The sequence below is a fragment of the Chanos chanos genome, chromosome 7, assembly GCF_902362185.1.
Source record: "Chanos chanos chromosome 7, fChaCha1.1, whole genome shotgun sequence".
NCBI lineage: Eukaryota > Metazoa > Chordata > Actinopteri > Gonorynchiformes > Chanidae > Chanos > Chanos chanos.
This window is the reverse complement of record NC_044501.1, coordinates 8477664-8495163: the sequence shown is the minus strand read 5'-3', so window position 1 is coordinate 8495163 and position 17500 is coordinate 8477664. Positions and strand designations below refer to the sequence as shown.

The 17500-nt window shown below is 42.5% G+C and overlaps 1 protein-coding gene across 1 annotated transcript in view; it reads left to right on the top strand.

Moving 5' to 3' along the window:
- The window catches only part of cfap58 (cilia and flagella associated protein 58), a 73649-nt gene extending 63375 nt beyond the window's left edge, over window positions 1–10274 (top strand). The window contains exon 19 of the mRNA XM_030778930.1: window positions 10154–10274. Coding sequence (XP_030634790.1) covers window positions 10154–10274 — 121 coding nt within the window. The remainder of the gene's footprint in view (window positions 1–10153) is intronic.
- The last annotated feature ends 7226 nt before the right edge of the window (window positions 10275–17500 follow it).

Genomic DNA, 17500 nt, shown 5'->3' with positions numbered 1-17500 from the left:
CGGCGTATTAATCGTGCAGCACTTTGTTCTCCAAACAGAGACCTGTAAGGTAATCGGCTTTCTCAGTCACATACATGATTATACACACAAGACTGTTCGCTCTTTTCTTTCCAGACTAGACTCTGCCAATTAATGTTAGATTACACACGCTAGGTTTCTGTATCCGACAGGCTAATGACCTCTGAGAAGTAGGAATAAAAAAAAAAAAACAAGGCATGTTTTCCTCTATATTTTTCTCCCTTTCTGTTTTTTCATTCCCACCCATTTTATTGTGTTTTCTCTCCGTGTTTTTTCGGCAGTCGTTCACGCTCCGTGCGACGCTTTCACGTTGTTTTTGTTTTTGCTTTTGCCGTCTTTCTTTTTCATCCTCTGCCTGTGTTTTGGTTTTTTTTTTTTTTGTCTCTTTTTTTTTTCCTGCGAAAGGATGTGTTCACAGACCATACCAAGTCTATTTCATCAGGCAAAGGAATTCACCCCCCCCCCCTTCTCCCTCCCTGTTCTCCTCTGCTGCCTCCCACCTGAAAAAGAAATGGGTATGGAAACGGAGTTCTTCATGGCAGACTTCTCTTCCTCGGCTACGGATTTATTTATTTATTTATTTCGTATAATTTATTATTTTTTTTTTAACTCCCCTACCTTAAGAAACGACTTTGTTTCCATTTGCCTCACAATTAAGCTCCAGTAACCAGCTTAGAGCTCGCTGCTCATCCCGCAGTGGGTCACTTTTGTATTTGGAAAAAAAAAATATATATATATCAACAACGTTGGCTGTTTTGTTTCCATGCGCATTGATCAAGACCGGGCCCACTGGAAACCTTTTACGTAATAGTCTCTGTGTGATTTGTGTTTGCAAATAATTATCATCAGCATATGTTGCTTAAAACAAACAAACAAACACGCACACACACAAAAAAAACTCCAAAAAACAGGAGCAGAGAGAGCAGTATTAATAGACGCTAACGAAAGGCTATTTTTATTTTTCAACATTTTTTTTTTGTGCCTGAGGAATCGTTATATTAATGCTGCATGTGTTGCAAACATTTACAGATCTCTCTCTCCTTTTTTTTTTTTTTTTAACGGAGGAGCAATGATCAAAGGCTTTAAATTCACTCTATCAACAACTGGCCCCTCCTCTCCTGCAGACATCTCTCACCCAGAAACAGTCCACGATCCAGAGCCCCGAGCAACTCTCACTGCTCCGTCCAGCAAAGAAGCCAAATGAGTCCGACACATCCAACCCAGCTCAGACTCCAAAACAGAACCAGTCTGTAAACTTTAAAAAGACTAACAACCCCCCCCCCCCCTCCCCAACAACACACACGCGCACACACACACACACACACACACACATCCCACCGCCAGCCCATTTGCTTTTAGTGGTTGTGTGTTTTACTAAAGAGATTATTTGCTACGATAACCCCCACGGCTAATGCTTAGTTGAAATTCTGCTCTTGTTACGCAGGCATTTATCTAGCCGGCTAAATACTGAAGAGGACCCCTCTGGTCGCTAGGACAAATCTCATTCCTATTCGCCGGACTGTTAATCTGGTACACAGCCCGGTTTTGAGGAACGCTGATGTGCTCCATTGCCTCGGTGATTCAGTCTGCGGCGGTGTAATTTAGCGCCTCTTTTTTTTGGGGGGGGGGGGGTGTAGTTTTGAAACAAGAGAATCAGAGTTTTTCACATTAGAATATGGCCCCGTGAGGGCCATTTCCCAGCGCAGATGAAAGAAAGATGTCCTTTTCTAGAGTGAGAATCAAATTATCTTGAGGACAAAAACATTAGAGTAATAACATTTAGTGCACACGCGGGACACACATACGGAAGAATTTGTTTTGCTACAAAAGCCTGATAGGCGTAGACTTTTGACTTATAGCCACGCGGAATAATATTCATCAAGTACCGGGACAAAAGTTCGAGACTGTCATTTTTTTTTTTCTTTTTAGTTCATTTGTTTTAGTTTTTCTCCCTTTTTTCCTCCCCTTTCTTTTCAAACTGCATATAACCTCCAGTTCAGAGCCAAATGAATAAATATGTTTTTTTTTTTTGGCTTCACCCATCTCATAACTCCAGACAGGGGTGAGTCATAACCTCTGTGCATTTTCTAAATCTATCGATTGATGGTAGCAGAACGGATAGCCATGGGCTAACCACACGTCTCAATAGACTTCACCGTCCTCTCTCTCTCTCTCTCTCTCTCTCTCTCTCTCTCTCCTCCTTTTTTCCTTCTTCCCTGGAAATGAAGGGCATGCGTCTTCAGTGGTGCGTCAGGGCAGGTCAAGCTCAGGAGATCAATAACAATTAAGAATATTTAAACGCCACTTGTTGACACCGCCCATTATCGCAGCTCGGTTGTCGTTTTTTTTCTATTTTTTTTTCTTTTTTTTTTTGGTTTTGCAACGCAGGAAGCTAAACAACTCATAGATCCTGTCTAAATCAGGCGCAGAGATCAGATTAAATGCCCGCCGGCCGTAAATGCCTTTGACGACGATGGTAAGCCGGTGAAATGGACTCCTTAAGACTGAACTTGCCGCAACAATTATCGATATTAGCAATCCAGCACGTGCTGTTCGTACGCCGGCTGGTAACCGCCCCCCCCACTGCCCAACCCCCCCCCCATCCCATCCCATCCCGTCCCGTCCCATCCCATCCCATCCCATCCCATCCTAGGACTGCTGACAAATACAGTAATTTTTAAAGCTCAACTTTCTGACTGGAACCTTAACACATCTTGTCACCAAATCATATACCTGAAATCTTTTTTTTTTTTTTTCACCTTCTCGTTGTTATTTTCTTGCTTGCACAGCGGAATGGAATGAATTGCGGCTGGAATGGCATGTAAATTCTCTGATCTGGACGATGAGCGATGAGAGATCCCGGCTTGATGCCTTCGCTCGGCTGAGGAAGAGAGACAGGAGGTGCAGCCCAAACTGACGGGTTCACAATAAATAGCATGCAAATGAAGGCTGGGATTATTGCATTCTGGGAAAGAGGCGTCCGTGTTTATGGGTTTGGATGCAAAACTCTGGGATTGTAACGAGAGGTGATCAAGCGTGATTTGCAAGAGAAGCAAAGAAACAGATGCGCACACACGCACACGCGCACACACACACACACACACACAAAAACACAAACACACTGGGTGACTCCTTTCTTAAGGAGAGACTGCTTGACTGAGTGTTAAGAAACACCTGCCAAACTGTCAGATTGGAGCCGTACTTTAAACGCTGTCGAAAGCTGAGCCGTCATCATATATACTTTTTACTGCTTGACCTGCGCTGATTTAAAGCAGCTACACAATTCAGCGTCTGTACACCACCTTTCACTCACTCAAACACAAAATAAACCGTCTGTAAAACACTGCAAGAGGACGAGAAACAGACTCATCGTGGAGTTGTTGAACTCTGTGTCTGTGTTCACTATCCTTGCATTCGCTTTGTGAGGGACCTTGACGTCTCCAATAGTCTTTATCACTCCTCTCCCTCTGGATGCTACAGTAGCCACTGAATCTGTCTCTTTCTCTTTCTCTCTCTCTCTGTCTCTCTCTCTCTCTCTTTTCTTCCTCCTGCTAACTGCTAATGTAATTAGAGCTTAACGGGTTTTAAGGCGACCTCCAGGCCGGCGCAGCTGGTGTTGGAGCCGGGTTGATCCGCCGTAGGGGTGTGTGTCCTTGGATAAAGAAAAAAAAAAAAGGAGACAGGGATCATTTTCACAGCGTGGATTACGGGATGGGAAGTCCTTTTCGCCTCCCTAAATTAAAAGTTTGAGCCTGCGGTCTCGCCGCGGTTCCACTCAGGGAACACGGCCGAGAGGCTTTAGTTTGTTAGCTTGCGTGGGCAACAGACTCGGGGAGCTTTGACTCCGCGGTACACTCTTGTGTTTGCTTAAGCATCATCACTGTTTGCTGCAGAGGCAACAACGCAAAGGGGAGTTTTCTTCCAATCGCTTTTTAATTACAGCTAACTTGCTGCGTCGCGCGGCGTACACGCTCTTCATTCATTTTAATAACACCCTTTCGCTAATGCAATCAGTTTCAATTGTGTGTTTACGACGTGGTTACTATGGAGAGGAGGAGGAGGAGTTTGAAAGACAGTCGTACGAGTGTACGTGTACATAGCGATAACACGTGAGTGCGGGTAGAGATTAAATGTGAAATACCCACACGCTGTGTGCTAATAAATGCAGACTTTGCCTGTTTCTTCACCTCTAGAGGGTAGAGTGTAGTGTTTAGTGCAGATATTCAAAGCCTGCTGTCTCCTAGAAAATGCCTGCACAATCACCACCGAGGGACGCATTTGTCATGCAGACACTCACACCGCACTGCGGGGATGTGTTTGTGAAGTCAGAGACACAGACACACACACACACACACACACACACACACACACAGACACTGCTGTGGGATGTAAGCGTGTGCTTTTCAAGCAGTAACAAGTAACACAGTGTTACAAACAAGATCTGGTAACTGTGGGGAAAGTGGTGCTGGTTGGAGGGGTCTGCCCGCTATCTCCCGACACATGCGCCCCTTGCATTGTGGGAAATCTCGCCGTTGACGCGCCGGTCTTTCGCATTGTGGGAAATCTTGTTGTTTACGCTGGAGCGTCTTGCATTGTGGGAAATCTCGCCGCTGACACGCTCGTTTCTTGCGCCGTGGGGAAATCTCGCCATGGACACGCGGGTCTCTGGCGCTGTCGGAAACCTCGCCGTTGATACGCATGTCTCGCATTATGGGAAATCTCTTAGCTGACACATAGGTAAGGGGGAAAATCATCAAAGGAGAGACCATTCTAAAGGTTTTAAAGGATAGAACCAGCGAAACAAGGAACTACAGCGCGTCAGTGATCTCATTCAAACAGAACATTCCTCTGACTTCTGTGGAAACTTCTCTTCCTTTACACCATCACCTCACTCTCAGCTGCTGTTTTGTTCTCCCCTGGGCACAGAGAAGTCAGGTGTGCAGCTCTACTGAGTGTGTCTGCTGAGTGGGTCCACTGAGTGGACATCTGTAATGAGGTTTGAGTGCCGCATGGAGAGCTGAGGGAAATTAATGGAAGGGGAGCCATTATTTCTGACGTGAGGTCAGTGGTCACTTGACAAGCAGGTGCCAATACTTTTGTTAAATATGAGAGAATGGATTTTGATTTTTTTTTTGTGTGTGTGTGTGGAATACATCTCAAATACACATGCATGCACACACACGCGCGCGCACACATACACAACAACAACAACAACAACCTACATGTCTGGCAGAATTTTACCCACTATTACAGTTGGTAAACAGTGCAGAAGTACTGACATCTCCTCATGTTTTAGTCATTGTTAATTACTTCAGCTACTATTGGCTGGTTATTTTTTGGACCGAAAGGCAGGTTAGGCCATTATCTAGGTCCAAAGATGCGTCTGATTTGAATGTATTTTGTAACATCCTTATGTCTAATGGAAATTATGAATACCTCACCAGCTTGTGTCTGCCAGGGTTTGCAATTGGAAACACACACACACACACACACACACACACACACACACACACACACACACACACGCGCACACACACACAGAGTATGTAAAAGTACCAGTCAGTCATGTAAAATATGACATTAGCGTGTGTCATGGATTGAGTTGGTTGGATGTAATACCTAGTTTTACCCAGCCGTAGTGTAATCCTAACATCTCTACCTGAGCCAATACAAGGAGGCCTGTTTATGTTATATGAAATATGTGTAATTTTTTTTTTGTAATCTCCCCAAGTCCTAATTTTTTTTTAAACCTATTTTTAATCTCTCCAATCTCTCTGATGTCAGCATCAGGAGGCCTGTAGTAATGTACTCTGTCACTGTGTCTAAATAATTGCTTTTATTGTAAAAGAGCTGTAAACACAGCGTGCCTTACTGTCAGTGGGAATATCCCAGTTGTTTGCTTTCTGATGGCATTGTTTAGACAGGTACTGTTGAGATACAACACACACAGACAGAATTGAACTGGAGACTTTTCAAGACAACAATCAAAACAAACATGTTACCTGCTGCTCTGCCCATGGAATGCAAGAGAATCTCACTTACTAGCTTTGGAAAGAGAATCTACGAAGCAAATAGAACTCTCTCACTTACGAGCTTTGGAAAGAGAATCTACGAAGCAAATAGAACTCTCTCATTTACGAGCTTTGGAAAGAGAATCTACGAAGCAAATAGAACTCTCTCACTTACGAGCTTTGGAAAGAGAATCTACGAAGCAAATAGAACTCTCTCATTTACGAGCTTTGGAAAGAGAATCTACGAAGCAAATAGAACTCTCTCATTTACGAGCTTTGGAAAGAGAATCTACAAAGCAGCAGTAGTAAGAAGTTCCCCCGTCCTCCCCCATGTCCTATGGTGAAACACTCGTTTTGAGTGATACAGGCTGTTTTGGTTTGTTCATTTCATATCCTAAAACTCTACTTACGTGCCACTTAGTGTCCTTTCAAAAAAAAAAAAAAAAAAAGAGAGATTTGCCGAAATGGCAGAAACGATGGAGAAATGATCGGGCCCTGTGTCAGCCAGCTGCGATAAAATGCTTGAAGTTTCTCTTAAAAAAAAAAAAAAAGCACGACAATCTACGATCGGCGTTGGTTTCCAATAACGTGTTCCATAATCCGATTCCTTTTTACGTACGGCGAGGTCTGGCGTGATGCGTAAGGAGAAGAAGGAGAGGACGGTATGAGAATGTGAAATCTCGTTGTGACCCAGCGAATCAAGGCGCCGGGAGTCTCAGGACGCGGTTCCCAAAAAAAAAAAAAAAAAGCGCTGTCACTTTTGTTCAGCTGAAAAAGGACGCTCTCGCTTCTGTTTAAACGACATGACAGCTTCCTCACACAGCAATTAAACAAAATACAAACAGCTTTGTTTTTCTCCCGTTACTCCAACTGTTCTCCTTCATTCATCTGTTTTTTTTTTGTTTTTTTTTCCCCACTCTCTGCATGTCTTTAATGGCCCGAAGGGGAAGATGGTTAGTGTGTCGTGAACAATGAGCCAATGAAGAGGGAGAGAAAGAGAGAGAGAGAGAGAGAGAGAGAGAGAGAGAGAGAGAGAGGGGAAAAATCTTTATTTCCATACCATGGCAAACATAAAGGCTTCGTTTTCCACTAAATACATCCATATCACTGACTTACTGTCCTTTAATCACCCGCTCGTTCTCGGCTTATTAATTTGTTGTTTAGATATGATGAGTCTAATTGACGGACTGTTTTTCTTTTCTTTTCTTTTTTTCCCCCTCTCTGTTAAGTGGTTATGGATTTTAATTTGAAATTAATTACAAAAAGGAGAAAATGAAATAGCCAGTAATCAACCTGCTCGTTGTAATCACACACATGGTCTGCAAACATGCTCAACCCACACACGCATCCAGAACAGTGGGAGGACAAAACCCCCCCCCCAAAAAAAAGCAGCTATTTAATGCCATCGTTTCCTCTTCGTTATAAATGTCTGTAACTGTTGATGGAAGAAGTGCTAAACCAAAAACCAATGCTTGTCACAGTTTTCTCTAATCTAAAATGTATGAGACATGCCATCCTTTGCGTAGTAGTAAGCAATAGAACAGTAAGGGTGATAATAGATATTCTAATTTATGCGGCAGCTTTTTTGCATACTCGATTCTGATTGGTCTGAGAGTAGTTCTGCATGATGACAGGGTTTAGAATATTGATGTCAAATCTAATTCTATCACTCTGCATAAATTCCAGCCAAGCCATTTGGTCACATTCACTCCTGCCCACTGTCATCTTTCTTTGTATTCGGGTCACTTATTGTTGCTTGTTTTCCAACAGTCAGCTAATTTGTTGTAGTCTCTACCCTTCACTTTTTTTTTGTTGTTGTTGTTTTTATCAGAATAAAACGTTCGGCTAAATTGTTTGTGTTATCTAGCTTAATAGGTGCTGTGAAGCTAATCAGTTTGTTATGAGCAACAAGAAATTTAGTGGCTAGCCACGCACACAGAATACAGACTTAGTAACACACAATACAGCTAACAGCATGGAGAGGAGCTATATTTAGAGGTGGAAACTGAAAACTAATAAGCCAGAGAATGAATGTTTTGCTAGAAAAATAAACCCCCTCAGGGTGCGGAGGACTTTGCATTGGGGGTTACACTGACCATTCAGGGCTTATTGTGTCGTAAATGACACGTTCACTGTACATTACCCCTAGCATTTTTTTTTCTCTTTTTATTTCCACCTTTCAAAAGGGCCCTAGGCTGGCTTTTTTTTTTTTTTTCTCCTACGGTTCAAATCATGCTGCGTCTTTGTCTATTTACTGGGATTATGGTTAAGACTGGTGTACATGTAAAGATAATTGTTAGCGAAGCCATATATTACAACCGTAATAGGTAATTAGACACTTATTACGCTGACTGTGTAAAAGACTTTTAATTCCTGTCAGAGCCGTGGATGTATGAAATTCTCAGAACGAGTGTGGCTCAGTTAGTCTCTCTTTAATTTGCGTTTAATGTAATCATGTTCATGAATGCCGACTATCGTATACCCGGTGAGCCATCATCCAACACGACTTGCCTTACAGATCAATTTAGCCCTAATAAATGATCCATTTGGTTCACAAATGAGGACTGTAAATGGATTTAATTGGGACTGAGATGAGTTGTTCAGAGCTGTTGTGAGAAGCACGGAGAACAAACAAACAAACAATCTGGAACCCTGAGTTCTTTTTTGCCTTTGATTCTTAGTCTTGGGAGGATTACACAGAAGAGCTGCTGATTGGTTCCTGTCAGCATCGAGGAATTCCCATTGGCTTTCAGAGGCTTGACGCACCGCCTCTTCAAACTGGGGCCTTCTTTCTTCATAGCATCTCCAACCATAGACAGAATAAGGGAAAAAAACCAAAAAAACAACACAAAACAAGTTTTTCGAATCCTCTCATTGGCTTTTGGAGAGTTTTTGCCCCTTGTTTGTAACTTGATATTACTATGTTTAGTTATTTATCGTGAATATTTCATTATTAAGAGGAATGTTCATCGTTATCGACGAATTTCACATTTGCGAGCGCTGGCACGAAAGGGAGGAGGGAAAACGGTGCATACGGCAGATGTTTATAAAAGATATTTCACCGAAACGTACATCTATGCACGAGGATAAAAAGAATGAAGGTGTCTAGACCGATTAGTTTCTGCGGTTCGGTAAATGTCACGGCCTTGCTCTCTCCTCTCTGCTGCAGTTTTCTGTAAATGTGATTACAAGCAGATTTCCTCGATTGTCAGAAGTCATTATCCCCGAGATGACGGTGATTCTAGAAGTCAACCAAATAGAGGTGGATCAAAACTCTCATCTCTTCACAGATGTCTGCGTACAACACCCCCAACGTCAGCAGGCTGGGGGGGGGGGTCGCTCTGGTAGAAGGTTGGCTGAGATGAATTTGTTTGTGTTCGGAAGGATTTATGTTTGTTTGTTTGTTTGTTATTTAATGTTATCGTTGTTCCCGACATAAAAAAATTCACTCTGTACTAAGTATGCACTATAGGCAATGCATTTTTAACTGAGGGCGTTTGATATTGGAGGAGAGAGAGAGAGAGAGAGAGCGAGAGAGAGAGAGAGCGAGAGAGAGAGATGTACAGCGGACACAGGTGGGGTTCCAGGGGTAGTGCTGTGCAGAATTAGGTATGAGAGCTTCCCGGTCACTGGAGAACAGTTGAAAGAAAACAGGGTGGCAACAGCTGTTCTCTACTGGGGCTTCTGTCTGCTGCTGCGTGCCTCTGTTTATGTGTGTTTGTGTGTGTGTGTGTGTGTGTTTAGTATGCTTGTCTGTTCAGGAATGCTAAAAACTCAAAATGTACTAAATGTTTCATGAAGACATTTGTTTGAATAGCGTTTAAATATTTAAAATGTGACTGTAAGCCAAACTAATTTAGCAATAAGACACAAAAGTAATCAAAGTGTGAGAGTATTTATCTGTGTAAAACTGCATGTTTGTGCGTGTTTGTGTGTATGTGTGTGTGTCTAAGTTTGCAAAACTCTTGTTATATAATTATGTTGGGAGCTTTGAGCATGTATGTATGTGTGTGTGTGTGCGTGTTTATGCATGGTGTGTATGTATCAGTGTTTGTGTCTAAGCTCGCATGCCTGTCTTTTTCCCCCCTCATCCTCTCTCTGTCTGTATGACGTGTCCTCCACAGGGAGAAAGAACGGATCTTGGCCCACATGGATCAGTCTGTCATTCAGCCTCAGAGACCAGACGGGCCCCGATTCACTGGAGGAGGCTTCAACCTCACGGAAACTAACAAAATTACAACTTAATGCCCCCCTCCACTCCCTGTTTACCACACCCCTTACCACCCCTCTATCCATAACCTCTGACCTTTGACTTGAACTGCCCCGTCAAACTGAATTCATGTTCTCGGTCTGCCCACCGGCGATGTCAAATTCTCTCTTTTCTGTGACAGTGTGTTTGGAGACATAAACAGCCGAACAGTTTGTCCTGTTCCTCGATTTGCCTTCTATGGTGATATGAATAAAAAGTCATTCTTATGCTCATACATAATGAACTCGGATGACTGTGTCACTGTGCAGCTCTTGTGTGTGTGTGTGAGAGCTTGTGTTTGGTGTTTTTGATGTTTGTGTGTGCACTTGTTTGGCTTATGAGGACATTCCACTGAAAGCACACTATTCTCCTGGGGACACCCTGTCAAACTGGTCTCAAAATCATGGTTCCCACAGGTAAAGAAGATGCGTAAATGCTTTCATATGTATGAAAGCACCTTTGCATTTTTTTTACCTGTGGGAACCATGCCTGTGTGTATATATACATACACATATATACAGTTGTGGTCGGAAGTTTACATACACTCATCATGGACATGAATGTCATGGCAATATTGGGCTTTCAAGTATTCCTTTGAACTGTTCTTTTTCTGGGGCAGAATGATTGTACAACATACATCTTTAATTGAAAAAAAAAAGAATATGGTGCACAAGTTTAATTTATTTTGGGTTTTCTGAAATCAACACAGGGTCAAAATTATACATACAACGTCAAAAATATACATACAGCACGCCTAGTATTTGGTTAAAATGTCCCTTAGCAAGTTTCACCTTGACCTTGACCTTGACGCTTTTGGTAGCCATCAACAAGCTTCTGGCATAACTCTGGCTTGATATTTGACCACTCTTCTCGACAGAATTGGTAGAGTTCAATTAAATTTGTTGGTTTCCTGGTATGGACCCGACTTTTAAGCACAGTCCACATATTCTTGATGGGGTTGAGGTCAGGACTTTGGGAAGGCCATTCCAAAAGCTTAATGTTAGCCTGCTTTATCCATTCCACAACCAGCTGTGATGTGTGTTTGGGGTCATTGTCCTGTTGGAACACCCAATTGTGTCCAACTTTCAGCTGTCTAGCTGATGGCTTGAGGTTATGCTGGAGAATTCTGAGGTAATCTTCCTTCTTCATTATTCCATCCACTTTGTGCAATGTGCCAGTTCCACTGGCAGCAAAACAGCCCCAGAGAATGATGTTACCACCACCATGCTTAACAGTTGGTACAGTGTTCTTAGGGTTGAATGCCTCACCTTTACTCCTCCAAACATACCTCTGGTCATTATGGCCAAACAACTCAATCTTTGTCTCATCTGACCATTAAACTTTCCTCCAGAAGGCTTTTTCTTTGCCCATGTGGTCAGCTACAAACTTTAGTCGAGCTCGAAGGTGTCGATTTTGGAGCAAGGGCTTCTTTCTTGGACGGCAGCCTCTCAGTCCATGGCGATGTAGAACTCGTCTGACTGTAGACAGTGACACTGGTGTTCCAGCAGCTTCCAGTTCATGGCAGGCCTGCGCCTTGGTGGTTCTTGGGTTGCTCCTGACCATCCGAACCAATTGTCTCTCAGCTGAGGGTGACAGTTTGGGTCTTCCTCCAGACCTTGGTAAAGTGGCTACACTTCCCAGCAACTTGTGCGTACGTACAATTGTTTGAACTGATGATCTTGAAATTTGCAGTTGTTTAGAAATGGCTCCAAGAGACATCCCTGACATGTGTAAATCTACGATCCTCTGTCTCACATCTGCACTGAGCTCCTTGGACTTTCCCATTTTACTGTGTTGGTTAGTCCAGTGAGTGCTGTCAAACAAACCCTTTTTATGTTGGCACAGAGAAGCTACCAGCTGTCGTCAATCATGATCACTAACGAGAAGTTAAGAGGCCTTGGCCTTGGCAAGTTAATAGATATTTTGGAAGTTTCAGCACCATTATGTTAATAATCTAACTGAGTGTATGTATATTTTTGACCCTGTATGTATAATTATGACCCTGTGTTGATTTCAGAAAACCCAGAATAAATTAAACTTGTGCACCATATTCTTGTATTTTTTTTTATTAAAGATGTATGTTGTACAATCATTCTGCCCCAGAAAAAGAACAGTTCAAAGGAATCATTTAAAGCCCAGACATTCATGTCCATGATGAGTGTATGTAAACTTCCGAACGCAATTGTATATATATATACATACATACACACACACACACACACATACATACATATATGTATATACACACACACACACACACACACACACACACATATATATATATATATATATATATATATATATATATATATATATATATATAAAGATAAAGATAAAAGATATTGTTGTTGAAACTAAAAGTGTGCAAGTGTGTTTTTGGTTTGGGATTTAGGGTCAGGATTAGGGTGAAGTTATTATTCTCTACTTTTTTTTAAAATGGAAGTCTATGGATGGTCCCCAAAATCTGGCATGTGTTTGTGTGTTATAGAGTGTGTATGAGTGGAGTGGAGTGTGTGTATGTGTGTAAGAGTTCCTTCACAGTTCCTAAAACAAATGTTGTCTTCATTATGGGATCATTATAATCATCCGGTTCCTCTTTAGTTTTGATAAATGTCCAAAAAACATCAAAAAAAATAGTTAAAGACGTTATGGAAGCCAGCGCGGATATTATTGAAGACTGCAATGTTTTCATGTGACGGTTTACTGATAGTGTCTCTCACACAGTACAGTATTTAAAGTGTGTGTGTGTGTGTCTATGTGTGTGTGTGAGTTTGTTTATGTTTATGTTTATGTGTGTGTGCCTGCATACGAGTGTGCGAGTGTGTGTGTCTGTGCCTGTGTGTGTGTCCGCTTGCGTGCGTCACAAGAACGAAACCTTACGTGTTTAAAAAATACAAAAAGAAAAAAGAAAAAAAAAACAACCCAAAATGATCAAAGTGGTGGGTCTTTTCAAATCAGTGGTCAGTAAATCAAGTGACTAGATTAGATTCAGGAGTTCTCCTCTGCCTGTTTAAAATATCGCCTCTGTCCTTGACACCCTCTTCAGTCTTTCAGCTGGGCCTCTTAGTATACAATATGTAAAACAGCGCCTTGTTTTATCTCTTCTCCAATTCAGGACATTACTCACCGTGTGCTAATCTCTGTCTCTCTCTCCTTCTCTCTCTGTCTGTCTGTCTCTCCCCCCTTTCCGTCTGTCTGTCTTCCTCTCCCCCCCCCCCCCCTTCTGTCTGTCTGTCTCTCTCTTTCTGTCTGAATCTGTCTCTCTCTCTCTCTCTCTCTCTCTCTCTCTCTCTGTCTTTCTCCCCCTCTGTCTGAGTCTTTATCTCTCTGTCTCTCTCTCTCTCTCTGTCTGTCTCTCTCTCACTCTCTCTATGTATGCGTCATTCTATATCCACTCTTCATTTCTTTCTTTCTGCTCCTCTACCATACTCTGCTCTGTCTTCTTCTGCTGAAGGTCTTGTCATGTTTAGTCTGCTTTAACACGGCTTTCTCCAGGTTTAAGAATAGATACGAGGATGATATTTTTAAACTCTACTTGTTTGGGAAGCGTGCCCAGAAAACATAATGTATACCAGCATATAACCAGGAAAATCTCCTTCCTGTGAGGACAACATCGCTCCGCTCTATTGAGGTTTTTTTTTTCACCTTTTTTATTTTTGGCTATATGTTTATGTCACTAACATGTGCATGCTTTATGACATATGCCTGCCTGCGTTATTTCTACGCAACATGCAACATTTCTTAAACGGATGTTCATGAACGTTTTATTAGCTAAAGGGAGATTCGAGATAATGCATTAAGCTCCATTATGAAAGCCAGATCCCAACTTTCATCAGATGCACTCACAGATTCCTTGTGGATATTTCGTCTACATCATTGATTTCCAACCTTTGTTAAAGCTAGTCTGTCAGAAGAAAATCTTACAGAGACAATTATTTAAATGGGGGAAAAAAATGGAAGGATTTAAATGCTTGGGTCGACTCATTAATCGATGCATTGATATTTTCTGTCGTTTGTTCCAGAATTTTCGACGGTAAACTTTCTCTGAACTCCTGTGGGTTTCTACCTTTCACAGGGCTGCAGGCTCGGTTTTTTGGCGGGGGTTTGTCGACGCGCGTTTCTCCCTGGGGTGCGTGACGGCAAGCGTATCTTACGAACCGCTCAGCATCGTCTTGTGGGTTGCTTAGCGACGCAACGCGCTCGGGCCGCGACGGGAAGCGACCTAGACCGAAAAAAAACAAGCCCAAGGGGACACCAGCCAACGCCATTTCTCTCACAGACCAAAACAACCGGCCGTAGCAGTTGGGGGTCTGACCCCCCCGTCTCTCTGTTTCTCTGATGTTGGAGTCATTTCAGCTTTTGAAATTTAAAAACGGTAAATCAAAATGCAACGCGTGGAACAGGAGTGGAAACATACGAAATGTTAGTTTCGCTGCTGCTTCCCTTTGGTTTGAGTTTTCATCAAAGAACGCGCGTCTTTGATGAAAACATCATTCATTATGCCAGATGACACTGTCTTTGTCCGTCTGAGTAACCTCTGGACTGCATTTCACGCAGAGAACATAAATAATGATTAAAAATCCAATATCACAACATCAGAGACTTAGTGCTCACTGACGTGAAAAAAAAAAAAGAGATGAGCGTATGCCTGTGGTATCCACCTGGGTTTTACGACGAAAACTCTAAAACTCTTCACTTGGTTTTTTTTTTAAGGCGCGTAAGCAGAGAGAACGTCTAACCGTTGAGAGGGTAAGCGACCCTACCGAGCAGTGATCGTTTCAAACGGCGTCGGCGCTGAAAAGGAGACCGAACGGGGCGAACGTGCGACGCTGGTCTTAAAATTTAACCAACGCTTTTGACCTTACTGCTGTTCTTACGGGTTCAGTTAGTTAGGACTGCGGTCATCAAGAGACGGCGTTTGATCATTGTTAGGTCATCTGCGGGGAGTGGAAAAGCATAGTTCCTGGGAACTCCGAGGGAACTGGGAACTACCCGTCAGGAACTTTTCAGCAGAGGACCCCACCTTAGGTCCAAAGACCAGTCAAACAGTTTACTCTTTTTCTTTCTTTCTACTGGGCCAACAGGGCTTATTTCACCCTGGTTTACTGCCCTGTCAGTGCTATGGCTGTAACTGCAACCGTTAGAGAGAGAGTTTGTCTCTGGTTTTAAAGGAGCTTTCCATCACTTTTAAACGAAACCATGTTTGAGTCCTTTTGTTTAGACTAAGGTTGATTCTCAGTTGATTTTTTTTTTTTTTTTTTTTTTTGCTTTTTGCTCTGGAGTAACGTCAGCACTTTTACAGATGTTTGCTGGCCTGTTTAATCGCTATTTTGGGAATAAAATTCATTACTCTCCCTACCTCTCTCTCTCTACCTCTCTCTCTCTCTCTCACACACACATACACTCCAGATATGTGTACATATTTGTGTGTTAAATGAACTAATTGGAATGGTGTCATTAAAATGACTGTTTTTTGGGGGTTTTTTTACCCTCTGTTGACTTTGTGGTGTGTATGTGTGTATGTCTGTCTTAGCTGACACACTCTGCAGTTCTCCTGTAAGAGCTAATCTAATCTGCCTGATACTTACCGGCCTTGAAAGCAATGTTCCACATGGGAAAGTCCCTGCACACTTCTACATAACGACCCAACTCTGCCTAGACTCACACTTCTCAAGTTAGAACTCCGGTCAAACATTCACAGCTTTTTCTTCCTGACATCTTCACCGACTCTCTCTCTCTCTCTCTTTCTTTTCTCTCTCTCTGTTTCTCTCTCTCTCTGTTTTCTCCCCTGGACTCTATCTCTGTCTTCTATCTCTGTCTCACCTTTCTTAACTCTCTCCCTCTCTCTATCTCTTCCTTACTGTCTCTCTCTCTCGCTTTCTCTCTCTGTGCTCCCTCCGTCTCTCTCTCTTTCTCTCTCTCTTTCTCTTTCTCTGGGTCTCTCCATGCAGAGTCCATTATAGAGTGTGACTTTAGAGGCTCTCCTATTAGCAGAGACTGGCAGTCAGCTCTCTGGAAGAGCTGAGCTCTCCATGATTCAGAGAATATGAAAAAAAAAAAAAAAATTGCCAGAGATATTGCCTGAAACATGACCTGTGATGATGAGCTGGATCCACAGGACTGCTGTTAGAGATCGAGCACCGGGACAGACCGAGGCTCGAATCTCTTTGCCTTTAAATGGTCGACTCTTTTCAGAGAGGGGGCTCTACCTGTGCTGTAAGGGTTTTTTTTTGTTTTGTTTTGTTTTGTTTTTTTCTTTGGTTTGTATTTTTTTCTTTTCTTTTCTTTTCTTTCTTTTTTTTTTTTTTACCCGCTGTGAGACCGAAACATTTTGATTTGCGGCGTAAAATAGATTTAAATTGTTTCGAAGACACTGATAAATAGGGAGAGTCTCTTTTACACGTTTGCGAGAGGCAAAACCAGCTTAGCGACTGACTGTAATTCACACAATAAGAAGAGGAGGGTCAGAATAAACCTTGAATAGATGCCAGGGGACTCCGTGGGAAAGCTCGAGTTATTGTTTCGGGGGTAGAGTTTTTCTTTTCTTTTCTTTTCTTTTTTTTTTTGTCTGGGACTGTCTGTAGTTTCCCAGTTTATCTTATTACGTTCGGTTTTCTTCGAAGTGGCTTCGTCTTGTTTGGAAACAATTTGGAGCCGAAAAGCGAAACTGGTCTTGGCAATTGGAACGCTCACTCTCGCTCATGGCTAATGGATGTTATATTTCTTCAGTACCATTTTTAGTTTTCTATCGTGCTCCGCAAATAATGATCCTCCTTCCCCCCGGGGAGTTGTTCCATATTTCTATTTCTATATTTTTTTTTTCTTCTTTCCTCTCACTGCCTGCATATTTCATATTTTCAGGTTCAGGGCAACTAGGGGTCTTGTTCGAATGTAAACCCCTCTTTTTTTTTCCTGGTTGAGAAATCATCTTTACCTGAAAGAATCCCGTCGTCTGCGACAAACGACTTCCATTGGCGTGTATGGCTTGACGCCGTTGCTATGGTGATTTCCCAGAATATCGGTTCATCCGACAGCATTAAGTGGGGTTTTTTTTTTTTTTTTGGTCTTCTCTTGTTCTACAGACAACCATAATTCTTCTCACAGCTTGCTGTCCACTCAACCCCCTTTTGCTTGCTCTGCCAGGTGGACGTCGCTCGCTAGCGCTAACGCTCGCTAATGGAGGGAACCCGAACGCAGGTCGACAGGCTCTCGAAAAGTGCTG